Raw genomic sequence first — 27,712 nt, forward strand, 5'->3', positions numbered from 1 at the left:
AGAGGGGTGAGGGTTGGACAGAGCTCAGGAGATACCTCCCCAGAACCCTTTTGGCCCAACAGGTCAGGAACTCATAGAAGCCTCAGATGTTCCATTCCCTTTGCTGGCAACTCAGCTACAAGGCACCTCCGTGTGCACACTGCTTGCAAGCCAACCCACTCAGTCCAGAAGCAATATCAGACTTTGCTGCCTGGTAGGCAGAGGGAGATTCTCCCAGCCTTCAATGCCCCGTTTCTGCCCAATTGGGTAGGTGCCTACAGGAGGCAACCCAGAGCGCTCATTCCTTTCTGCGGGTGTCCAAGCCCCATGCTTTGCATCACACTCTGCCTCAGAGCTTCAAAACAGCCCAGCCCACCCCATTAAACCTGCAACTCCACCACTGCTGAAGGGCAGGCAGAAGGCAGACCGCCTACAGTGATCCCAGCAGAGGCCTCTGCTCTGACCACAAAGGTGGCTGAAGCAAACTGCTGGTGCTGCAGAGTCAGATCACTACCAGCACGCAGACAAACAGGAGGCCCACCCATTGCAAACCAACAGCAACAGGGGCTCCCACAAAGTACAACCAGGTACTGGAGAGTAAAGAGTCTTGGGCTCCTGGGCATTATAGGATGCCTCCTTCATTAAGCTCTTACTCTACAGGACAAGAAGCACAGCAGAGCCATCTAATACAAAGGAAGAAACACAGAAAATCTGACAAAATGAGAAAGCAGAGGAATATGTTTCAAACACAACTACAGAACAGAACCCCAGGAAGAGGCTAAATGAAATGAAGATCACCAATGTTGTTGAAAAAGATTTCAAAGTAAAAGTCATAAGCATGCTCACTGAGTTACAGGATAGTATTCAAGATCTCAGGAAGGACTTCAACAAAGGTATAGAACAGCTGAAAAACAGTCAGTCAGAGGTGAGGAATACAGTAAGTGAAATTAAATATACAATGGAGGGAATGAATAACAGATTACTGCAAACAGAGGAGACAGCCAATGAGATGGAAATTAGAGAACAGGAATACAAGGCAGCTGAAGAACTGAGAGAAAAAAGCATCTCTAGGAATGAAAGAATGATGAGAGATGTGTGACCAATTCAAACAGAACAATATTAGCACAACAGCAGTACCAGAAGGAGAAGAGAGACAAAGGGATAGAAAGTCTCTGAAGAAATTAACTGTGGACAACTTCCCCAATCTGGGGAATGAAAAAGACACTCAAGGCATGGAAGCACAGAGAGCCCCTGACAAAAGGAACCCCAGGAAGATACCACCAAGACATAATAATTAAAACGGCAAAGATCAAGGATAAAGAGAAAGTATTAAAGCAGCCAGAGAGAAAAAAAAGATTACTTATAAGGGAAACCCTATCAGGCTATCAGACTTCTCAGCAGAAACTCTACAAGCCAGAGGGAATGGCATGAAATATTTAATGTACTGCAACAGAAGAACTTTCAACCAAGATTCCTCTAGGCAACAAGATTATCATTTGAAGCAGGGATTAACCAATTTCCAGATAAGCAAAGGCTCAAAGAATTTATAATAACAACTAAATCAACATTATAGGATATGTTAAAGAGACTGCTGTAGATGGGTATGTTCCTAAGGTTCCAATAGCTTTCACCAATAAAAATAAACCCACACTAAAGGTAGTAGACCAATTAATTACCATGCAAGTATGAAATGAAAACAAATCAAAAGAAGCAAAATCAACTATACACAAAACCAATCAAGAGAAACACAAAAAGTGCGTATTATAACACCTAACACATAAAGTGTGGAGGGGGAAGAAGAAAAAAAAGTACCTTAGACTGTGAAGTAGAGTAATTAGCAACTTAATAAAGACTATTATATAGTAAGGAAGCTATCCTTAAACCTTTGGTAACCACAAAACTAAAGCCTACAACGGATACACAAAAAAATTAAAAAAAGAGAAATCCAATCACAACACTAAAGAAAACCATTATATAACAAGAGTATACAAGAGGAAGAAAGGGACAGAGAGGAGCTATAAAAACAACCAGAAAACAATTAATAAAATAGCAATAAGTACATTCCTATCAATAATTACCTTAAATGTAAATGGACTGAATGTACTAATCAAAAGACACAGAGTGGCAGAATGCATTAAGAAACAAGACCCATCTATATGCTGCCTACAAGAGACTCATTTCGACCCAAAGACATACACAGACTGAAAGTGAAGGAATGGGAAAAGATATTTCATGCAAATTACAGGGAGAAAAAAGCAGGAGTAAGCAGTACTTTTATCAGATAAAACAGATTGCAAAACAAAGAAACAAACAAGAGACAAAGAAGGACATTACATAATGATAAAAGTATCACTCCAACAAGAGGACAACCATTATAAATACCTATGTACTCAACATAGGAGCACCTGAATATGTAAAACAAATACAACAGAATAAAAGGGGAAATAAATTGCAACACATTTGTTTTAGGAGATTTTAACACACCACTCACATCAATAGATCAACCAGACAAAAAATAAATAAGGAAGAGAGGCACTGAACAATGCATTAGATCAAATGGACTTAACAGATATCTACAGAACATTCCACCCAAAATAGGATACACATTTTTCTCAAGTGTACATGGAAAATTCTCCAGAAGAGCACATAATAGGCTACAAAAAGAGTCTTAATAAACTTGAAAAGATTGAAATTGTATCAAGAAGCTTCTCACACCACAGTTGGTAAGAAACAAGAAATAAATCACACAAAGAAAACAAAAAAGCCTACAAATACATGAAGGCTAAATAACTTCTAAATAATGCTTCTAACTAATCAGTAGACCAATGAAAAAATTAAAACAGAGATCAAGCAATACATGGAGATAAACGAAAACAAAAGCTCAACAGCCCAAAATCTGTGGGACACTACAAAGGTGGTTCTAAGAGGGAGGTACACAGCAATACAGGCCTACCTCAAGAAATAACAATCCCAAATAAACTGTCTAAACTCACAATTGAAGAAACTAGAAAAAGAATAAATGAAACCCAAAGTTAGTAGAAGAAGGGACATAATAAGATCAGAGCAGAAATAGAGAAGAGTAAAACAAAAGATTAATGAAACCAGGAGCTTGTTCTTTGAGAAAACAAACAAAATAGATAAATTCCTAGCCAGACTTACCCAGAAACTAAGAGTACACACATAAACAAAAATCAGAACAAAGCAGGAAAAGTCACAATGGATATCAGAGAAATACAAAGAATTATTAGAGAATACTATGAAATTATATGCCAATAAATTGCACAACCTAGAAGAAATGGACAACTTCCTAGAGAGACACAACCTTCCAAAACTGACCCAGGAAGAAACAGAAAATCTGAACAGACCAATTACCAGCAGTGAAATTGAAGTGGTAATCAAAAACCTCCCACAAAGCAAAATATCAGAACCAGATGGCTCCACAACTGAATTCGACCAAACATTTAAATAAGAGCTCATACCCATCCTTCTTAAAAGTATTCCTAAGAGAAAAAGAGGATGGAATACTTCCAAATTCATTCTATAAGGCCAGTATCACTCTAATACCAAAGCCAGGCAAAGACACCACAAAAGAAGAAAATTATAGACCAATATCACTGATGAACATAGATGCAAAAATCGTCAATAAAATATTAGCCAACAAAATTAAAAAATACATCAAAAGGATCATCTATCACCATCAAGTGGGATTTATTCCAGGGATGCAAGGATGGTACAACATTTCTAAATCAATCCATATCATACACATTAACAAAAGGGATAAAAAGGTACATGATCATCTCAATATAGGCTGGAAAAACATTTGACAAAATATAACAGCCATTCATGATAAAAACTCTCAACAAAATAGGTATATAGAGGGTAAGTACCTCAACATAATAATGTACAACAGTGGTTCAACAGTTCCCCATATTATTAAATCTTCATCCTTTCTAGTGCAGTTATTATCTAGCAACATAGAAAGATGTTACAGAATCTTGACTATATTCTCCATGATGTACTACTGTCCCCCATAAGCAACTTGTTTTGTGATGGTGAATTGTGCCCTTTTATCTCCCTCACACACCCAGCCACCCACCCCAACCCCTCCCCCTTGGTAGCCACTAGTCACTTTTCAGTGTCTGAATCTACTGCTATTTTGTTCATTCTGTTTTGCTTTGTTTTTATATTCCACAAATAAATAAAATCATATGGTATTTGTCTTTCTCCACCTGATCACTTCACTGAGCATAATACCCTCCAGATCCATCCATGTTGTACATTTGAAACCAATATAAGATTGTATTTCAATGATACTTCAGTAAGTTTGCATTTCCCTGATTATTAGCAATGTGGAGCATCTTTTCATGTGCTCGTTGGACACCTTTATTTCTTCTCTGGAGAAATGTCATATATGTCCTTTATTATGTTGAGGATATATAAATGCTATATAAATGTACCCTCTTTACCCATTCTGATGAAGGTTTTTCTTATGAATGGCTTTTGAATTGTGTCAAATGCTTTTTCAGCATCTATTGAGATGATCATGTGGTTCACTCTTCAATGAACTAGAAAAGATAGTACTAAAATTCATGTGGAATCAGAAAAGACCCTGAATAGTCAAGCAATGCTGTGAAAGAAGAGCAAAGTTGGAGGTATTAGGCTCCCTGACTTCAAGGTCTACTACAAAGCTACAGTAATCAAAACAATTTGGTACAAGTACAAGAACAGACCTATACCAATGGAACAGAAGAGAGAGCCCATATATGAACCCACGCATATATGGTCAATTAATGTTATGATAAAGGAGCCATGAATATACAATAGGGAAAAGACAGCCTCTTCAAACAATTGGTGTTGGGAAATCTGGAGAGCTACATGTAAGAGAATGAAACTGGATTACTGTCTAAGTTCATATGCAAAAGTAAACTTAAAAGTATCAGAGATCTGAATGTAAGTCACAAAACCATAAAACTCTTAGAAGAAAACATATGCAAAAATCTCTTGAACATATTTATGAGCAAGTTTTTACCTGGACACATCTCAGACAAGGGAAACAAAATAAAAAATGAACAAGTGGGACTACATCAAACTAAAAATTGCTTCTGTACAGCAAAGGACACCATCAGCAGAACAAAAAGGCATCCTACAGTATGGAGAATATACTTGTAAATGACTCATCTGATAAGGGGTTAACATCCAAAATGTATAAAGAATTCATACATCTCAACACCCAAAAAACAAATAACCCAATTCAAAAATGGGTGGAGGACCCGAACAGAAACTTTTCCAAAGAAATACAAATGGCTAATGTACTGCCACTGAAATACAGGCACATGAAAAGATGCTCCACATCACTAATAGGGAAATGAAAATCAGAAAACCACAATGAGATATCACCTCACACCAATTAGAATGGCCATTATCCAAAAGACAAGAAATAACCAATGTTGCCAAGGATATGCAGAATGTGAACCTTTCTACACTGTTGGTGAGAATATAAATTGCTGCAACTGCTGTGGAAAGCAGTATGGAGGCTCCTCAAAAACCTAAAAATAGAAATACTATTTGATCCCATAATTCCACTTCTAGGAATTTACCAGAAGAAAACAAAATCCTCGATTTGAATACCCCTATGTTTTTTGGCAGATTATTTACAACAGCCAAGGTATGGAAGCAATCAAAGTGCCCATCAGCAGATGAATGGATGAAAAAGAGGAGGTACATATACACAATGGAATATTATTCACCCATAAAAAGAAAAGAAATCCTGCTATTTGCAACAACATGGATGTATCTAGAGGGTATTATGCTTAGTGAAGTAATCAGGTGGAGAAAGACAAATACTGTATGATTTCACTTATTTGTGGAATATAAAAACAAAGCAAAACAGAATGAACAAAATAGCAGTAGATTCATAGACACTGAAAAGTGACTAGTGGCTACCAAGGAGGAGGGGTTGAGGTGGGTGAGTGGGGAGTGTCAGGGGGATAAAGGAGCACAATTATTAACCATCACAATATAAGCTTGTCATGGGGGACGGTAGTACATCATGGAGAATATAGTCAATGATTCTGTAACATCTTTCTATGTTGCTAGATGGTAACTGCACTAGAAGGGATGAAGATTTAATAATATGGGGAACTGTTGAAACACTGCTGTACATTTGAAGCCAATATAAGATTGTATATTAATGATACTTCAATAAAAAACAAAGAGGGGTTAGATCTAAAAAAAAAAATTGTTTCAGATAAAAGAGATTTAGCTACAATAATATAAAACAAAAACAGATCAGAAAACATTCTAGAAAATGAGAGGTGAACTCTAGTCTTTAAATTGCAGCTTTGTGCTTAGTTAAAAATGCTTTATCATTTAAAACCTATACTCTTTTTGTAAACTGATCTGCTTAATATGTGCCTATTGTTCTCATATTAAGTCCTAGTTTAACATTAAAATCTTAGACTATCAAGCCACAGTTAACAGCTAGATCAGAGAGATACCTCACGAGAAATGCGGAAAAGCCAATGATAATTTCTGGCCACCATTTAGCATTTAATAGCAACTGACTTTCATCAGTGTTATTTTGAGAGGGATAATGAGGCAAGTTTTGTAGTAGTATGTGTGTCTGCAAGTGGTAGGTGGGTGGTAGGGATCCAAGGGTGACTATTCTGAATTCTGACCATTCGTGCCCTCACTAAAGTAAACCTGGAATTTCAGACAAGGAGGGTTACTCTGGTCCCTGCTGTCTTGCTGCCAAGGCTCAGTCCAGCACACTTCCCTTAGACTGGCACTGGATTCATGATTTCCTAACCTTTCTCATTTCAAAGTACACACACCAAGTATGGATTTTTGCCTGACACTCTGAGGTAAGTGGTTGAGACTACTGGAGACCAACATGTCTGGCCTGAGAACTGTGGCCCCAAAGAACCAGTAATTGCACAATTGTAACATAGTGGTCAGGAAGTTTTGCTCAGTGGGCAACTCTCTTGAGTCTCCAAAATGCACTGAGTTGCCTTGAATCACTGCCTGAATCATCACATGGAGGTATTTATTACAAACTTAACTTGTTAGATTTTAATAGCTCAAAACACTGAACAAGATAGTCTCTGATTGATAATCTTTACCGTAGCAAGTCATTTACTTTTCCTATTTAGTTTTCTCACCTTACTGCAAACACTGGTAGTTATGGAGACAAAAAAATGTGTCTCATCCAAAAGCCCACGTTTTATCTTTGCATTTTTCTTTTCTGGAACATTTCGTACCTTCTAAGACATCTCATCCCTTCAGAGCTCAATTTCCTAGGTACTTGCCATCCTCTGATGCTCCTCCTGTATGTATTGCTCTTGGCCTTGCTGAAAGATCTCAACAGCCCAGCTAGTAAAATGGAGATTCAGAAATGTAATACTTAATATAGAGCAATTTAGAAATAAACCTTTGTTTTACCTGAATAAATGCAAACAAATGTTCCTCTGTCAATGTCATCTAGGCAGCGTACTCCCCATCCCTTCTTCTCAGTTTTGAACACCTGCAGCCTCACTTGAGGTCCATGCTGGACAAGTCGGTTTTGACACATTTGTCGATTACACTTGCATAACAGGCCACATTCATAAATGCTGTCAGTAAAATATGCAAGAGAAAATCAATCCTACATCCTAAAAGCAAAAGCAGTTTCTACTGCTATCTCAAAATAATTACCAAAGGAGGCAGACTAAGCATGAAGCCTCCTGGTGACAGCGTGCCTGAGTTCCCATCATAGACCCCGCATTCACCAGCTGTGCAAGCTTGGATGAGTTATTTAACCTTAAAGTGCTTCAATTTTCCATTTCTAAAGTAAGGATTATATGTACCTACCTCACAAGTTGTTTCATGGAGACTAAAAAAGTCAGTATTTACAAGGTGCCTGAGACCTACCTGGTACACAGCAAAAGTTAGCTTTTAAAAATGTCTAGGAATTTCTAAGAAGAAAATGTCTGGGAAGGGAAAATCTAAGAAGAAAAATTTTGTTTCTGTGAATTTTTTTTATATATACTATTACATAATTCCAGACAGCTTTCAATACATTTCTTATTAATGTACAATTACATGAGCAACATTATGGTTACTAGACTCCCCCTATTATCAAGTCCCCACCACGTACCCCATTACAGTCACTGTCCATCAGCATAGTAAGATGCTATAGAATCACTACTTGTCTTCTCTGAGCTATACTGCCTTATCCCCTACATTATGTGGGTGAATAGTAATGCCCCTATTTCCCCCTTATCCCTCCCTTCCCACCCATCCTCCCCAGTCCCTTTCCCTTTGGTAACTGTTAGTCCATTCTTGGGTTCTGTGAGTCGGTTGCTGTTTCGTTCCTTCAGTTTTTTCTGTTCTTATACTCCACAGATGGGTGAAATCATTTGATATTTGTCTTTCTCCACCTGACTTACTTCACTGAGCAGAATACCCTCTGGCTCCATTAATGTTGTTGCAAATGGTAGGAGATTTGTTTTCTCCTTATGGCTGAATAATATTCCATTGCATATATATATATCATATCTTCTTTATCTGATTGACACAGGTTGCTTCCATTTCTTGGCTATTGTGAATAGTACTGTGATAAACATAGGGGTGCATATGTCTTTTTCAAACTGGGCTCCTGCATTCTTAGGGTAAATTCCTAGGAGTGGAATGCCTGGGTCAAATGGTATTTCTATATAGAGTTTTTTGAGGAACCTCCATACTGCTTTCCACAATGATTGAACTAATTTACATTCCAACCAACAGTGCAAGAGGGTTCCCCTTTCTCCACATCCTTGCCATTTGTTGTCTGTCTTTTGGATGTTGGCCATCCTAACTGATGTGAGGTGATATCTCATTGTGGTTTTAATTAGCATTTCTCTGATGATTAGCGATGTGAAGCACCTTTTCATGTGTCTGTTGGCCATCTGAATTTCTACTTTGGAGAAGTGTTTGTTCAGCTCCTTATTTTCTTTTTGTTTGTTGAGGTCCGTGCGTGAGCTCCTTATATAATTTGGATGTCAGCCCCTTATCGGATATGTCATTAATGAATATATTCTCCCATACTGTAGGATGTCTTTCGGTTCTACTGATGGTGTCCTTTGCTGTACAGAAGATTTTCAGTTTGATATAGTCCCACTTGTTCATTTTTGCTTTTGTTTCCCTTGCCTGGGGAGATTTTTTTTCTAAGAGTTTTATGGTTTCATGACTTACATTCAGGTCTTTGATGCATTTTGAGTATACTTTCGTGTATGGGGTTAGACAATAATCCAGTTTCATTCTCTTACATGTAGCTGTCCAGTTTTGCCAACAACAGCTGTTGAAGAGGCTGTCATTTCCCCATTGTATATCCATGGCTCCTTTATAGTATATTAATTGACCATACATGCTTGGGTTTATATCTGGGCTCTCTAGTCTGTTCCATTGGTCTGTTCTGTTCTTGTGCCAGTACCAAATTGTCTTGATTACTGTGGCTTTGTAGTAGAGCTTGAAGTCAGGGAGCGTACTTCCCCCTGCTTTATTCTTCCTCCTCAGGATTGCTTTGGCTATTTGGGGTCCTTTGTGGTTCCATATGAATTTTAGAACAATTTGCTCTAGATCATTGAAGAATGCTGTTAGTATTTTGATAGGGATTGCACTGAATCTATAGACTGCTTTAGGCAGGATGGCCATTTTGACGATATTAATTCTTCCTATCCATGAGCACGGGATGTGTTTCCATTTATTGGTATCTTCTTTAATTTCTCTCATGAGTGTCTTGTAGTTTTCAGAGTAGAGGTCTTACACTTCCTTGGTGAGGTTTATTCCTAGGTATTTTATTCTTCTTGATGCAATTGTGAATGGAATTGTTTTCCTGAATTCTCTTTTGGCTAGTTCATTGTTAGTGTATAGGAATGCAAAAGATTTCTGTGTATTAATTTTGTATCATGCAACTTTGCTGAATTCAGATATTAGACCTAATAGTTCTGGAGTGGATTCTTTAGGGTTTTTCATGTACAACATCTGCAAACAGAGAGACTTTGACTTCTTCCTTGCCTATCTGGATGCCTTTTATTTCTGTATTTGTCTGATTGTTGTGTCTAGGACCTCCAGAACTCTGTTGAATAAAAGTGGGGAGAGTGGGCATCCTTGTCTTGTTCCCAATCTTAAAGGAAAAGCTTGAAGCCTCTCGCTGTTAAGTATAACATTGGCTGTGGGTTTGTAATATCTGGCCATTACATGTTGAGGTACTTGCCATCTATATCAATTTTGTTGAGTTTTAATCATGAATTCATGTTAAATTTTGTCGCATGCTTTTTCAGCTTCTATGGAGATGATCATGTGGTTTTTCTGTTTCTTTTTGTTGATGTGGTGGATGATGTTGATGGATTTTCAGATGTTGTACCATCCTTGGATCCCTGGGATGAATCCCACTTGATCATGATGGATGAACTTCTTGATGTACTTTTGAATTCGGTTTGCTAATATTTTGTTGAGGATTTTTTGCATCTATGTTCATCAGGGATATTGCTCTGTGATTTTCTTTTTTTGTGGTGTCTTTGCCTGGTTTTGGTATTAGAGTGATATTGGTCTCATAGAATGAGTTTGGGAGTATTCACTCCTCTTCTACTTTCTGGAAAACTTTAAGGAGGATGGGTATTAGGTCTTCACTAAAGGTTTGATAAAATTCAGCAGTGAAACCATCTGGTCCAGGCATTTTGTTCTTACATACGTTTCTGATTACCAGTTCAATTTCCTTGCTGGTAATTGGTCTGTTCAGATTTTGTTTCTTCGTTGGTCAGCCTTGGAAGGTTTTATTTTTCTAGAAAGTTGTCCATTTCTTCTAGGTTATCCAGTTTGTTAGCATATAATTTTTCATAGTATTCTCTAATTATTCTTTGTATTTCTGTGGTGTCCATCATGATTTTTCCTTTCTCATTTCTGATTCTGTTTATGTGTGTAGACTCTCTTTTTTTCTTGATCAGTCTGGCCAGGGGTTTATCTATTTTGTTTATTTTCTCAAAAACCAGCTCCAGCTTTCATTGATTCTTTCTATTGTTTTATTCTTCTCGGTTTTATTTATTTCTGCTTTAATCTTTATTATGTCCCTCCTTCTACTGACTTTGGGCCTCATTTGTTCTTCCTTTTCTAGTTTCGTTAATTGTAAGGTTTGACTGTTCATTTAGGATTGCTCTTTATTGAGGTAGGCCTGTATTGCAATATCCTTCTCTCTTAGCACAATCTTCACTCTGTCCCACAGATTTTGCGGTGTTGAACTTTTGTCATTTGTCTCCATATATTGCTTGATCTGTTTTTATTTGGTCATTGATCCATTGTTTAGGAGCATGTTATTAAGCCTCCATGAATTTTGGGCGTTTTCATTTTCTTTAATTTATTTCTAGTTTCATACCTTTGTGATCTGAGAAGCTGGTTCGTACAATTTCAATCTTTTTGATTTAGTCAGGCTCTTTTTGTGGCCTAGTATATGATCTATTCTTGAAAGTGTTCCATGTGCACTTGAGAAGAATGTGTATCCTATTGCTTTGGATGGAGTGTTCTGTAGATGTCCATTAGGTCCAACTGTTCTAAAATGTTTTTCGTGCCTCTGTCTCTTTGCACATTTTTTGTCTCGTTGATCTGTTCTTTGGAGTGAGTGGTGTGTTGAAGTCCCCTAAAATTGAATGGATTTCATTCTATTTCCCCCTTTTATTCTGTTATTTGTTTCATTCATGCAGGTGATCGTGTGTTGGGTACATAGATATTTATAATAGTTACGTCCTGTTGTTGGACTGATCCCTTTATCATCATGTAATGTCCTTGTCTCTTGTTACTTTCTTTGTTTTGAAGTCTATTTTGTCTGATACAAGTAGTGCGACTCCTGCTTTTTTCTCCCTATTAGTTGCATGAAGTATCTTTTTCCATCAGTCTGTGTAAGTTGTTGGGTTTGAAGTGAGTCTCTTGTAGGCAGCACATAGATGGGTCTTCTTTTTTTTGTCCATTCAGTGACTCTATACCTTTTGATTGGTGCATTCAGACCATTTACATTTCAGGTGATTATTGATAGGTATGTACTTATTGCCACTGCAGGCTTTAGATTCGTGGTTACCAAAGGTTCAAGGGTAATTCCCTTACTATCTAACAGTCTAATTTAACTCACATCGTATGCTATTACAAACACAACCTAAAGGTTGTGTTTTTTTTCCTCCCTTTTCTTCCTCCTCCATTTTTTATATGTTAGGTATCATTCTGTACTCTTTGTTATCACTTGATTTACTTTTTGGGTAGTTGATTTAAGTTTGCATCTGCTTAGTAATTAATTGTTCTACTTTGCTGTGGTTTTATTTCCCCTGGTGAATTCTGTTTAGCCTTAGGAAGACTTCCATCTATAGCAGTCCCTCCAAAATGCACTGTAGAGGTAGTTTGTGGGAGGTAAATTCTCTCAGCTTTTGCTTATTTGAAAGTTGTTTAATCCCTCCTTCAAATTTAAATGATAACCTTCCTAGTTAGAGTATTCTTGGTTCAAGGCCCTTCTGCTTTATTGCATTAAATATATCATTCCACTCCCTTCTCCCCTGTAATGTTTCTGAGAAATGTGATGTTAGCCTGAAGGGTTTTCCTTCGTATGTGATCTTTTTTCTCTCTCTACCTGCTTTTAACAATCTGTCTTTATCCTTAGTCTTTGCCATTTGAATTATTATATGTCTTGATGCTGTCTTCCTTGGGTCCCTTGTGTTGGGAGATCTGTGCACCTCCATGGCCTGAGAGACTATCTCCTTCCCCAGACTGGAGAATTTTTCAGCAATTACCTCCTCAATGACCACTTTCTATCCCTTTTTCTCTCTCTTCTTTTAGTACCACTTCTGTGCGAAAATTGGTCTGTTTGGACTGGTCACACAGTTCTCATTATTCTTTCATTCTTAGAGATCTTTTTTTCTCTCTGTGCATCAGCTTCTTTGTATTCTTCTTCTCTAATTTTTATTCCATTTACTCCCTGGTCTACTGCATCTAATCTGTTTTAAAATCCCTCCTCTGTATGTGTCAATTCACATATGGAATTTCTTAATGACTGAATCTCCACCTTAAATTCGTACCTGAGTTCTTGAGTATTTTTCTGCACCTCCATGAGCATGTTTACGATTTTGATTTTGAACTCTCTTTCAGGAAGATTGGTTGAGTTCAGTTTCATTTTGCCCTTTTTCTGGGGTTTGTGAGATTTTGGTCTGAACCAGGTTCTTTTGATGTTTCGTATTTGTATGTGGCACCCTCTAGTGCCCAGAAGCTCTAGTCTCTGGAGCTCCTCAGTCCCTAGACTGAGGTTGAGGGTCATAGGAGAGTGGTGCCAAATGCCTTGGGGGAGGAAAGAACTGTTTCTTGATTCCAGGCTGAAGTGCCTGTCTCCAATATTATAGCCAGTGGACTGAGCACACAGATGTAAGCCTTTGTGCTTTGCATCCCTAGCTGTTGTAGTTGGGGCCTCCCTTTGGCTTGTCTGATGCCTGCGCAGTGCCTGCCGGTTTGCGAATCGGTGCCGGTAGGCCCAGAGGGAGGTGCAGCAGGCTGTGTATCACAGTCAGGCGCCTTGGAACTGAGTAGCCAGCCAGGGGGTGAAGTACCTCAAGCTCCTCAAAGTTTCCAACCTGCTGGGCAGAGCATACCCGGACAACCTTGTCCACCTATCCCTTCTCCCACACAGCAAGCTCCGTGCAAACCCTGCCCCTTCAGCAGCCCTCTACCTGCCAGAAGCCTCTCAGACTGCCTGCCTTTCCTTTGTCCCAGTGTGGCCAGATTTGGATCCCGTCCTCCACAAACATCTGGAATCTCAGTCTCTCTAGCACTCTGCCTGTTCCAGCTCCCCAACCTCACCAACCTCCAGGGCACCATGCAATGTAGGTTTGTGTTCCAAAGCAGGACTCCAGAGCTGGCTGTTCAGCAGCTCTAGGCTTTCAGCCCCCTCCCTACTCCATTTCTCTTCCTCCCGCTGGTGAGGTGGGGTGGGGGAAGGCTCGGGTCCCGCTGAATGAAGGCTTTGGTACGTTACCCTGTTTCATGAGGTCTGCTCTGTTTGCGAGGTCTGTATGTAGTCTGGTGCAGCCTTCTTTCCTGTTGCTGTTTTAGGATTAGTTTTATTAACTATATTTTTGTACTTTATGTGGTTTTGGGAGGAGTTCTGTCTCACCTCTCATGCTGCCATCTTGAATCCTCTCCTTCTGCTTTTTTTTTTTTTAATAACAATCTTGAAAGGCTGAAAATTCCCAATTGTGAGCTTTGCAGGTATATTTCTTAATGGGGCAATGGTACCTAAAGCAGACTAACCCTAAGGCGCTATGAGCCAGACTCAAAGCAGATGAGAGTTAAGTATACTCTGGCGCAATACATGTGTGCTCTCTAGCTTCCATTTCCAGAAACAGAATTCAGGTTTGTTTTTTTTATTCCGTAATTTTGATCTTTGGTATAAGAAATTAAGATTTAACAATATCTACAGGCTACAGTGAGAAAGTTATCTACCTTCAAAGATACACCCCCCCCACAACAAATCCCCAAGGTATCTTACCCGGTAGGTATTTGTCTCTGTAGTCTTTTATATTTATATCCAGTGGTTATTGTATTACTTGATAAGGAGCAAGTCTTGGCATTCCTTGCTGTCAGTTGAAGACATGCACATTTTGTTCTAAAAGGATGGCAATGGATTGAGAAGTTACAGTAAGAAAGCAACAAGTGAAGAGACTGTTTTGGTAAAACTAAAAGATATAGGAAAGGATGTTAACTGTATTTAGAACAGTCATTTGACTCAAGGACAGTTGGATTTCTTCTCTAAATAGAACAGACCTCTTTGAAAGACATCTACCAAAAGTTTTTTTTCTGTACCATTAATATACAATCACATGAGCAACATTATGGTTACTAGACTCTCCTCATTATCAAGTCCCCACCATATACCCCATTACAGTCACTGTCCCTCAGCATAGTAAGATGCTATAGTCACTATTTGTCTTCTCTATTAAACCTTTTTAAGTAATCATAAACTGCCGTTCATCTCTATTTGTTCATGAAAGAAACAATTAATGAGTTTTCTTTAACTTTTCAAAATGAATTCCTTGCATCTCCTAATTAGAAGAAGCTTGTTTGTGAAAATTCTCCTACGATGGATAAACTCTGTCAAACTTGAAAAGGCATACTGAGTTTTGCTGATGTCTTAAACTCTCTCTCCCTCTAATGACACAAAAACAGATCGGAGAGATTGATGCTGGCTAGCTGGCTACTACAATCTGTTTTTCATAGTGTTCCTAAACAGAGCACATGTAACCATAAAAATTTCCCCCTCTATTTAGATGATTGTCTAACATGACAGGGACTTGTATAACTTGATCGTAAGTAAGGTGGGTATCTTAGCGATAAAATCTAGGTATGTGACTACAATCTCTGGGTCTGTCTCCTTTGTTAAATAAACAAATGACTTTTAGGTCTTTTAAGATCTGCTTGTGTATTTTTCTGCATATATATATCATATATGTCATAGAGTGGTGAGTATTGTTTGCAACAGAAAAAATAAATTCATTAATTTGGACTCTATTTACAGAAGTAGGTATCTATAGTTGTTTTGGTAAGGTTTTGTTTGCAAAGTTTAAAAAGTACAGAAAAATACAAATGATGTACTATACACTTGTATTTCCACATGGAATTAGCTGTCATCATTTTGTCTAGTACTTCCTTTCCCTATTTATATAATTGAAGACACATATACTGTACAAGTGATCTTTAAAAAAATATTACAGATAAAACAACTCTCAAGAGGTGTGATGCAGCATCCTTTATATTTTCACATTCCTACAAAATCTCTACAAACAATATACTGCACTGATTCAAAAATTTATTAAAATTTATTAAAATTATCCTACTTTATATTGCACTGATTCAAAAATTTATTAAAATTATCCTACAACTTGATTTTTTAATTCAATATAATATTTGTGAGACCAGTGTTATATACAAATCTAGTTAATTCCTTTAACTTTCCTGAGGCATTTAGGTCTATGATTAAGTTACATTGCTTCTAGTTTTCAACATAACAATTCTACAATGAACAGTTCATGGTGCATATTTTTATGCACATTGTAAGCATCTCTAGAATAGTGGCTTTCAAATATTTCTGACTATGTCCCACAGTAAGAAAGATAATTTCTTGATATTTATCTAGAAAGGCACACATGTATGTGTATAAACTGAAACAAAAGTTGGCATGAAACCTTACTCTTATGTGTGAAATGGCTGGATGTTTTCTATACTATTTACAACATGCTATTACAACCTCTTAAATGATTTTACATCTCACTAAACTTGTAGCTTGGAAAAAAATGTGCTAGATATACTTCTATAGTGTGTGAGATGCACTCTTTATCCTAGATACTAAATACTTTCTAAGTTGCATCAGGATATATTTAGGTGTACATTTACCTTATTTTCCTTTCTTAGCACACAGAAGGCTTTTTCATTCTAAGGGCTCCTGTCATCAATTCTGGAAAATCCTCAGCTATTATCTTTTAATGTTGCTCTTTTCTTTTTAAATGTATATTGGAGTGTCTTGTTTTATCCCCATATTTTCAACCTGTAAATTATTCTCCCCATACCTTTATCTCTTTGCATTCTGGGAGATCTCTAGTTTTGTCTTGCAGTTCCAGAATTCTTTCTCCAGCTATACCAACCCTACCATTTAGTTCATCTATTTAGTTTATTTCAATAACCACATATTTTACTTCCCGTATTTCCAAATGATTCTTTCCATATATACCTTTAAAAAATATATCCTTTTCTTGTTTCATGGATGATACTGTTTTATGTCTTTGGACATTTTAAACATACCTATTTTGGTCTCTTTCAATCAAATTCTATGTTTATCTTGTAATCTTCAGTGTGAGTTCTCCCATTTGTTGGGAATCATGCAGCCTTCATGGTCTTAAACATTTCTGTGTGCTTTGAGACTCTGAAATCATACCTTCTGTGGGATATACTCCTATGTGCGTCTCTATATTGGCTGCTTTCCCTACTGGTCTGGCTGGCTCTGCCCTATGCATTTCATGGCTCCAAACCCAGTTGCTGTTATATAATTCTAAACCCTGTGAGATATTAGCTTACTTCCCAGTCTTGTGCAGGTCTGTTTCTATCCCCCTGAAGAGCTCAGTGCCCACTCTCTGCCATGCATGGGACATCTTTAATTCTTATCACTGTAAGAATCGGAATCCCTGGCTACAGTGCTCATGTCCATTTTCGGATCCCCATGGGTTCAGCCTTTGCTTACTTTTGTGATTACCCTTGTAATTTCTGATCAATAGATGAAAATATGTACACTGGTGGTGCATGAAGGTTAGTTTCTACAGTCTAAAGGCAAACATCACATGCAGTCAAATTGTTCTTTAAAAAATCCTATAAACTGACCATAAAGTAAACACTGTCTAACAGTCTTTTTCTCCAGCACTTTAAGAGATTGGGGTTGGCCAGATGTCATTGGGTTATAGTTAGAGGCAATGTTTAAAAAGACAACTTGTTTTTAAACAGAATAAAACTTGGCAGAGAGGGTTCCTCTATGACAAATCTAAAAGAAATTGAGCCAAACTGAGGTAACAGAAGATTTTTATATATCTCATCTCATACTCTGAGAAGATGGTGAAAACTATACCATTTAAATTATTTCTCTTTCTTTCCTTTTCCCTATTAAAGGTAGCTAAATTTGCATTAAATTAAATGTACACATAATGCAACATTACTCTATAAATGCATATCTACAAATGCATGTGTATTATATACCCTTAAAATGAAATGGTTTTCAAAGTCTTAATATATTAGAACATGTTTTCATTTTATGGACTATCAATGTTCTGCAAGTACTAGTTATAGTACCATTAACTTTCTAAAGAACAGCAAGAAAATGATTTGTACAAGTAAAATACATAACACAGTGGTTAAGAGCATAGGTTCAAACCCTGACTCTTCCGTTTGTTGCTCTATGACCTTACAATTGGCTTTTATTAATCTTCCTCATTTGTAATACAGAAATATTACATATCTTATGGGGTTTTGTGAGACTTAAGAAAATGTAAAGCACTTGTAAAATGTCTGGCATTGTTACATGGTATTAACTGTAATTGCTACTATTGTGAATATGGTACTGGATTAAAATAAATACTCACCCTTCGAAGAAATCATTTTCAAATTACTATATTATTATTTGGCAAACAGTTTTCTATTGCTAGTGAGAGATTGCATCTTTCCATTTTAGACTCTTGGTAAACAGGTTTTAGACAAAGAGACAACAGGACTTCTGGACAAGTACCTCTACATTCAGAAGATTTTTTGAAATGCTGTATTTTTCTACTCACATGTCTATGCAGCCCTCAGAACAGTCACATGAATCAGTAAACATGTTGGAAAAGCTGTTCAGATAATATGCTCGTGGCCACATAGTCTTTCTGTACTTAAACAGAGGAAGCTTTCTATTGTCAATTTCATTACAGAAAGAAATGGGCACCAATTCCACTCCATTGCTAATATCCACATCAGAAACAATTTCTTCTTGCTTTGGGTAATTCCGAGTCAACTGAACATAGGTATTGAAAGAAAAATTATCCGTAAATAAAAAGTTACAATCTGTCTCAAGCAGGTAACGAAAAACTTCCTCCACGTTTCGTAGACTCCTTCCACAAGGGGTTTTATAACTCACATGGAGTGCTGAAGAATGAGAGTTTGTCTTCGCATGTCGTCTTTGGAAGTGGCATTTGATTGGTAGCTGCAAAGGGTTTTCTCCCTTGAAGGTTAGTGGCATTTTCATCAGACAGGCACCAGAGCAATCATGACTTTGGTAAGATAAATTCAAAGATGATGATTCTTCTCTAAAGTATGCAGCTTTACTTTCCAGAGAGTTGATTTCCTTACTTTTTGTAGATCTGTTTAAAATTAATTATTTATTAGCATCTCAAATTATAGTACAATTCCCCATTTTTATAAAACACTGCCCACTAAGTGGTAATTAGTTCCTGTTCTTCTTTGACACCACTAAAATAAGCCAGACTCTGAAAAAATATTTTATTATGTACTGTAGCCACATAAAGGTTATACACCTCAAGGAGTTTTTTCCTCCAGATACCAAATGTGTGGTGGTTTTTCCAGCCACTTCTTCAACTGGGTGTCCAATAATTCAATTCAGTTCTGACACTATTAGCCTGGAGTCAGTGTCAGACCCCACAAGTTAAAGGGCTAGTCCCACAAGATTGCCCCTATTTCACATGTCAAACACAAGTCCCAGGCTGACATGGGGTTTCCACAATTACCTCCTCAGGTTTGATAATTTGCTAGAAAGATTCACTTTAACTACTATTACAGTAATATTACTAGTTATACTTTAAATTATGATTACCAGTTTATAATAAAAGAAATAACTCAAAAACAGAAGAGATGGAAGAGATGCAAAGGGCAAAGTAAGTGGGAAGGGACACAGAGCTTCCATGTCTCTCCATTTCTGCCACCCTTCCAGCAACTCAAAGTATTCATCAACTAGGAAGCTCCCAGAGCCCTGTAATTTAGAGGTTTTTATGGAGGTTCCATTATCTAAGCATGATTGATTAAATCACCAGTCACTCACTATTATTCAATGTCCAATCCTTCTCTCTTCTCTGGAGGTTGGGCAGTAGGACTGAAAGTTTCGAGTTTCTAATCAAGGTTTGGTCCTTCTGGTGATCAGCTCTCATCCTGAAACTAACTAATTGCCCTTCAACAAGAGTCATCTCATTAGCATGCTGACCATACTCTAACCACTCAGGAGATTCCAAAGGTTTTAGATGCTATGTGCCAGGGACCAAGACAAAAACCAGGTATTTTTCTTATTATACCACAACCTAATTTCAGAATATTCAGAAAGCTGTGATTATAGCTCTAACTTTTTGTGGCACTACCTAGCAAAATTAGATGTCATTTGGCACATACTTAATAAAGAGCTGAGGAAGGTTATATCCTCAGGCATGGTTGGTTCAGGCTTTCTGCCTACAAAAAAAACAGTATAAAGACTAGCCAGAAAACAATTAATTCATCAAGAATGCTTTATGCTGTTTGCTTTCAACAATTGTACCAACTGAATTTTTTCCATAACATGTAATCTGCCTGGCATCACACTGACACGTCCATGTGTTTACAACTTGGGTTTTCAACTTCCACCAAGAACCTTTTGTTTTACATATTTTCTATATCTAGGTTTCTGTTATTCATTATGAAGGTAATGTAAGTATTTTAGAGGTATTTTTTACTCACTACATAAAGCAATACTGTCCAACAGAACTTTTTGCATTGATGGAAATGTTCTATACACTGAATGCACAAATATAAGATTTCCTTCCTTTTTCTAACTGTAATCGTCTGCTTAAATTCCACAATTTAACAAGTGCTTAACTGTTTCCAATATTTTGCTACTATAAATCATGATGAAATGAATAACCTTACTAATAACAATGTCATGCATGTAAACACATTCCTAGCAGTGGGAATACTTGATCACATGGTGAATGGATTTGTTAAGACTTCCAAATTGCTCTCCATGGGATCAGCACCTCCAGCAATTTGTGAGTGCTTGCTTTCATAGATCCTCATCAATCAATGGTTCTTGATACTTTAGGTTTTCTGACAGTCTAAATGAAAGGATGTACTATAATTTATTTATAAAATTTTTAATATTGGAAATAATTTTTCCCAATTTCTCTCGACTTTGATGAACACACTCACACACAAATCTTTGACCAAATTCCTGATTATTACCTTATGATACAATCCCTTAAGAGTTATTACTAGGTCAACAGGAATATATATTAAAAAGTAAATAACAAAATTTTCAAACATAAACATAAAAGTGCACTTTTCTCTACTTCTGTAAAATATTTCCTAATATTAAGTCATTCCTCCTTGACTATTATAAATCCTACATCCTACACAATCATCTCAATCTTTTATTATTTCTCTGTATTAGAAGTGCTAAAATTTTATTTAGAATCTGTATCCGCAGTAGTGATATTTAAACTTTTTAGGGCCATGAATTCTTCTGACAATCTGATGAAAGCTATGAACTCACTCCCTAGAAATATACTACTAACATAAAATTTTGCATACCATGAAGGGTGTCCATAGCTCCTATTTAAAGACTCATATTTATTATAATTAACTCAATAGATAGATGGTTCCCATGCCCCTGTTATTTTCTTCCCCAATCCTAAATTTTACATTCTGACTCATCTTTTGGTTAGCAAGAGGCTGTCTGAGAAAGTTTCCAGAAGAGCATATGGATGCTGTTTCCTGAGCTTTTGCAGAGGTTAAACCTGGTGGTAGCCTGATTTTTGTTCATTTTGTTGTTTTTATTTTTGTCTTGATACTTATACTTGAAGATTGATACTAAAACTTTTTTTACATTTAATCATTAAAAATGAAAAGGAAAATGAGGTAAGGTTATTTTTTAAAAATAATGTTGGGTAAACATTCCATAGAAATATATGCTTATAATGTTCATCCTATTTAACATGTACCTTCTTTAGCCTAGTCCACTTGAGTAATTGTTTTTATTCATTTATTTATTTATTTTGGTATGCAATATTTCCTAGTTTCTTTTAAAACCTGTGCTTGGAATTGCTTTTTCCCCTATTGTTAAGTGCAAGTTCCCTGCTATTACCTTTTCTTTTTATTAAGATATCACTGATACACAATCTTATGAAGGTTTCACAATAAGAAACAAGGTGGTTACTACATTCCCCCCATTATCAAGTCCCCACCACATACTGCAGTCACTGTCCATTAGTGTAGTAAGATGCTGTAGAGTCACTACTTATCTCCTCCATGCTAGACTGCCTTCCCCATGACCCCCCTACAGTATGGCTACCACCTTTTTTTATAAAGCATTACAATATACTCTGAACCCTGCGCACTTTTATTTGTCTATCTAAGATATACCCTCGTTTGTTTTGTTTCATTCAATCCATTCACTGTAATAAATTCTTAGGCTCTCATGGCTTTGTTCTTTGTTTTGATACAGGCTGATCACTCTCAAGTGATTTATACACCTTTATCTTTCAGCAGTGGCACAAGCCCACTTTCAACCATGCATATTAGCCCAAATTGCATACCTGATGCATCTGTAATAAATTCTCCTACCCAGCTGGCTTGAGTTAGGTGTGTGTTCCTGACAAACCAAAGTACTTTCTTTACTAAGAAAATGAATTAAGTCATATTTCCTAACATCACAAAAGTGGCTCCTTGTGAAAGGATTATGATTGGAAAGAAATTTTTGTTTTTACATTTACCTATGTCATAGCTCATTAATATGGAGTGGAAATTCAATTCAACTCAAGAATAAAATACAGAATGCCATTTTCCTATCAGACCTAAGATTTTTCACTTTGGTTTTGCCATGGACAAATGATATGACTGTGAGCAATTCAGCAGAAGTTGAGAACTCGTGGCTTGAGTTATTCACCATTTAGTTTGCCAGTCTGCCTATGTGACTACTGGTCGGCTAAGGGTTTAACTACTGAAAGCAAAACAAGTAATAAACTCAAGATCCAACTAAGCCTATGTGACTACTGGTCGGCTAAGGGTTTAACTACTGAAAGCAAAACAAGTAATAAACTCAAGATCCAACTAAGCCTCATTAGACACATCCCTTCATCTGAAAAGATTCCAGAAAAAGATATGATCATGGACAAAGCCTCTGTGTGGGAATACAGCACAAGAATTGTTCTAAGGAAATGAAATTCAGATTATGCAATCACAAATAATCCTAATGAAATGGTAAACTAATTAGAGAAACCAATTTAATTTTTCTGGGAAGCTCTGATTTTTAAAAGAATATGTACAAAAGAAAAAAAAGACCAATTATGAATACAACATAGTGGTGTGAACCTACAAGAAAAATGTCAAAAAGGCTCAAGCTTACTAAGAACTGAGGTTTCCAAAATTGCTAATAAAATAGCAAGAAACATTTTAAAGCTATCTTTGGAAAATGAAGACAATCTGTTAGGGGAAAGAGGGCATAAGGTTAACTGATAACAGAGAGAAGGAGGAGCTCAAATGAACTTTTTTTTCATCTACAAGTATTGCCAGACAAAACGTGCAAAAACCAGACAAAAATGAAAGGAAGAAACTGAAGTTTGTTAAGTTAAAAAGTGGCCCTAGAAAGCTAGTTTACTTAGACATATTTAAGAGTCTAGGCCTAAACAATTAAATCTCAAGGTCTTGAAAAAAAATTCACCTATCAATGAAAAATAGGAAAATGTGTCTCAAATTTTTTTTAAAAAGGGCACATTCCAGAAAATACAGAATGGTTAGCTTAAAATTGATCTCCAAACAATTGCTAGAAGAGAGAATCAAGTACTTAAGATCTGAAAGCCAACATGAATTAGGTAATAAAAGTACAAACTGATGTAGTTTTCCTTTTTAATGAGGTTTGATAAAGTTTGGTAATGACATACAATGCTATAGCAATGAATCCTGATTTCTCACAGTAGCCCTGTGAGTTAAGATACAGAAATGTAAGTGGGATAATGGTAGAGGTTAAGTAAGTTCAGTGGTTGAAATTCTTTTTGAACAGTAATGAAAAGAGGTCTCCCCATTAATGAGCCTGCCAGGTTTTGTCTTTGGTTCTGTCGTATCCAATATTGTTCTCTGTGACTATAATAAAGACTAGAAAGCTCATTTTAATATATTTGAACAAGAAGAAAAGCTACAAAGGAAAGAAAATACAACAGATAAGATATTCAAAATTCAAAAGAATTCTGACAAGCTAGGATAAAGAATTTAAAACCAAAAAAGGGACACTTAACAAGAACAGACCAACTCCTGTATTCAGTTTTAAAATATAATTATCTAAACTAAATGTTCCAATTACCTTCTAATTTTCTAATAAATATACTTATTTATAAAATTTACAACTTTTAAAGCTTTCAATGGGAATCTTTTGTATATTCTATCTACTCTTATGTCCAACGTTTAAAAAAAGTAAATCTCCAGGAGCAAAAGCATTAACAACATAAACAAATTTAACTTTTATACATACAGAAATGTACAGCCTTCTGGAAAGGAATCTTCATATGATGTAGAGGGCAATGAACTTGATTTATTTTCCTGTTCATTCTGGGTCACAGATATATGATCTACATTAAAAAAATACTAACATGAATACCAAGTATACCAAGTTAAAAATCTTTCAACTGTAATATATAAATGTCTTTAATGATTAGTAAATACATGGAGCCCTTAAATCTGCAAACATGTTAAGATTTTAAGATTGAGCTAAAAAATAAGGTGTCAGTATTTTCAAAACACTAAGACAAGAGACTTAGAAGAGATTTCTACTGCAGAAATTTTAGTTTAGCCTGAACTTTTATCTGAATTCTAATCAATCTTTAAGGTGAACATCAAGTACCCCTACTTTTGTTTGTATTTTATAGAAAAATAACATAACTCTTAAAAGCTCTATAATAGGTTACAAAATGGGAAGTTTATGTAGCTTTTATTTTTTCATTGTTTTGCTACTGCTTTTTTTGGGTGGAGTTGGATATTTTGGTACCTCACACTTTGCTTTTTCCATTTGTCTTTTCATATTTCTTTTAGTCTCTCATATTATTTGTGCATTTAATTTCATCTCATTTCTTATCTCTTCTTTTTCTACTTCACCCACTCTTACTCTCTGACTATAGTATAGAAATAAGCTGTGTAGTTTAATCAAGAAAGTTAGACTTCCTGTTTTTATTTTTTTTAATGGGTATGTGAAATATTCAATGTTTGGTTTAAAGATTTTTTTCTAATGTGCTTTTTCTTATGCACAAAGAAAAAAAGGTATTCTCATCCTAAGATTAATTTGCATTGATTCTTTAGTACAGACAAGTCCTATTTAAAAAAGAGATTATAAAAATAGTTTAAGCAAGTGAGGAAAGGTTTAAAATCTGATGATTGAATAAAGCTGTAACAGATTAAAAATTAAGTTTTACAAGTTGAGAATATTTTATTTTTTCCAGCTAATTTCTTTGTATGAGTCATATAAACCCATATGAACAAATGTGAATAAAACAAATCAATGTAAGCATAGTTAGAAATAAGATTTACTGAAAAAAACAGAGATTTAAAAGTAATCATTGGATGGGAGGTGATAATTCCTCTTTTCAAGAAAAGAGTATCCAGTCCTTTGTACAACACTGTGGCAAATATTTACAGCTATGCAGAAGCAAAGAAAATAAACACAGTTATTGGAGTGGGGAGTCCAGGCTGGATCTGGGATGGGTTATTTTGACTTCAACACCAAGTCCTTTGGTTTCTTCCAACCTCAATATTCTTTTTAAAATAAATAGTAACACGAAACTTCATTACTATCAAGTTCTTACTCCTTTCATTGCCAGTAGTGTCAATTACATAACTCCTCAATTACTTACTACAAACATTGTTCTACCACTGGCAAACACAGTACTTTTTTTTTTTTCACTAGAAATAGAATTTTATTCTCAGTTACTACAGCTCAATTCTCTTGACAGAGGAAGTAAGGACAGAAAGGCTCTAAACTGAATCTCAAAGCCGACCATGTGGCTCAGGACAGGAGAGTCCCTGGAACACACTTGGAAACCACCTGAAACTGAAGTGTAACAGTAAACTTCAGGGGAGCGTGTGCCTATTCCCAGGTGCACGAGCTCACCTCAGCCTCTGCCACAGTCCTGTGGCAGCGGGTGGTGGGGAAGCTGGCCGCTGACTTCCTTCGGCTGGGCGGGTGCAGCATCACCGAACCCTTCCCTGGGAGAGCCGCCTCATCACCCTCATGTGTCCTCTTCCCACCACTACCTGACTACATAGTGTTTTGTCTGTTCTCCACAGTGGCCATGGGCCTCTATCCTTACTTCTGATAGTTAATATTAGTTATTACTTGGATATACAACATGTAATTATCTGTTCATTAAAGCAATGTGTTTAAACCAAGACTGATTTTCCCGAGACCTCTTCACAAATGTATTAATCTCTATCAAATTTTCACCAAAACCTATATTTTTAGGGAAGAGAGTTCAGTCTGGAAATACTTCTAAACATGTTTTCCTTTGCGCTATTTACCAAGTAGCCCAAAGTCTCCTCATTGACGCCTCCTGCCAGACTGCAGGAGTGGAGGGTGCCCATGTGCTGAGAGACATCAATTAGCATATCCAAGCTGGGAAGGACGGGCTTAAGATGCAGAGAATCTTTGTTGCAAGCTGTACAAGGGCTGGAAGCCTCATTTATAGTGTAACTGCAGCCTGAACGTCTAACTTAGCTCGCTTATTGAGCTATTATAAAAACAGGGTGATGATTCTTTATTTCTCTCCCTTCTTATTCCTCCTCCTCCATTCTTTATATGTTAGGTGTTTTATTTTGTGCTTTATTGTGTTTCCTTTGACTGCTTTTCTGGGTAGTTGATTTTATTTTTTGCCTTTAGTTAGTATTTGGTTGGTCTGCTTTCTTTGCTGTGATTTAATTTTCTCTGGTGATGTCTATTTGGCCTTGGGAGTGCTTCCATCTAGAGCAGTCCCTCTAGAATACCCTGTAGAGGTGGTTTGTGGGAGACAAATTCCCTCAACTTTTGCATGTCTGGGAATTGTTTAATCCCTCCTTCATATTTAAATGATAATTGTGCTGGATACAGTAGTCTTGGTTCAAGGCCCTTCTGTTTCATTGCATTAAATATATCATGCCATTCTCCTCTGGCCTGTAAGGCTTCTGTTGAGAAGTCTGATGATAGCCTGATGGGTTTTCCTTTGTAGGTGACCTTTTTTCTCTCTCTGGCTGCCTTTAATACTCTGTCCTTGTCCTTGATCTTTGCCATTTTAATTGTTATGTGTCTTGGTGTTGTCCTCTTTGGGTCCCTTCTGTTGGGAGTTCTGTGTGCTCCCATGGTCTGAGCAACTATTCCCCCAGTTTGGGGAAGTTTTCAGCAATTATTTCTTCAAATACACTTTCTACCCCTTTTTCTCTCTCTTCTTCTTCTGCTACCCCTATAATGTGGATAGTGTTCCATTTTGATTGGTCACACAGTTCTCTTAATATTCTTTCATTCCTGGAGATCCTTTTATCTCTCTCTGCCTCAGCTTCTCTGCGTTTCTGTTCTCTGATTTCTATTCCATTAACGGCCCCTTACATCTCGTCCATTCTGCTTTTAAGTGCTTCCAGAGATTGTTTTATTTCTGTATTCTCCCTCCCAACTTTATCTGTTAGCTCTTGCATTTTTCTCTGCATCTCCATTAGCATGGTTATGACCTTTATTTTTAATTCTTTTTCAGAAAGATTGGTTAAATCTATCTCCCCAGGTTCCCTCTCAGAGGATGTCTGCGTTATTCTGGTCTGTATCAAATTCTTCTGCCTTTTCATGGTGATAGAGGTAGTCATGGGCAGTTGGCACATGTGTCAGCTGGGAGAACAAAGTCCCTTCCCGCTTGCTCGTTGCCTGATGGGGCCTCTGATTCTGGCCCAGGTGGCTGCAGCTGCTGTGGGCGTGGCTGGTCTCAGGCTGCTGCTCCACTACGGCGGGGCCACGCCAGATGGGGAATGGGCAGAAGGCTGTTTATCGCCGTGAGGGGCCTCAGAGCTGCACTACTGTGCAGGTGGTTAGGGTGCCAGGAGTTCCCCGGGATTCCCAGCTGCCGGGCTGAGTGTGGCCAGGATGCTTCCATCCAGCTGTGAGGCTCCTGTCCCTTTAAAACTTTCAAAAGGCACTTGCTTTTCTTTTGTC

The 27,712-nt window shown here is 37.0% G+C and overlaps 1 protein-coding gene across 3 annotated transcripts in view; it reads right to left on the minus strand.

The window, feature by feature from the left end:
* SETDB2 (SET domain bifurcated histone lysine methyltransferase 2) overlaps nucleotides 1-27,712 on the minus strand; it is a 74,912-nt gene that overhangs the window by 20,471 nt on the left and 26,729 nt on the right. For 2 of the 3 annotated variants that reach the window (XM_036904226.2, XM_036904208.2), the window contains exons 5-8: nucleotides 24,029-24,125; nucleotides 18,327-18,890; nucleotides 14,507-14,623; nucleotides 7,420-7,589 (exon numbers count right to left, since the gene is read on the minus strand). In XM_036904226.2, the coding sequence (XP_036760121.1) occupies nucleotides 7,420-7,589; nucleotides 14,507-14,623; nucleotides 18,327-18,890; nucleotides 24,029-24,125 (948 nt within the window). The remainder of the gene's footprint in view (nucleotides 1-7,419; nucleotides 7,590-14,506; nucleotides 14,624-18,326; nucleotides 18,891-24,028; nucleotides 24,126-27,712) is intronic. The other variant, XM_036904218.2, reaches the window with a different exon arrangement.

The sequence above is a fragment of the Manis pentadactyla genome, chromosome 17 (genome assembly GCF_030020395.1).
Source record: "Manis pentadactyla isolate mManPen7 chromosome 17, mManPen7.hap1, whole genome shotgun sequence".
NCBI lineage: Eukaryota > Metazoa > Chordata > Mammalia > Pholidota > Manidae > Manis > Manis pentadactyla.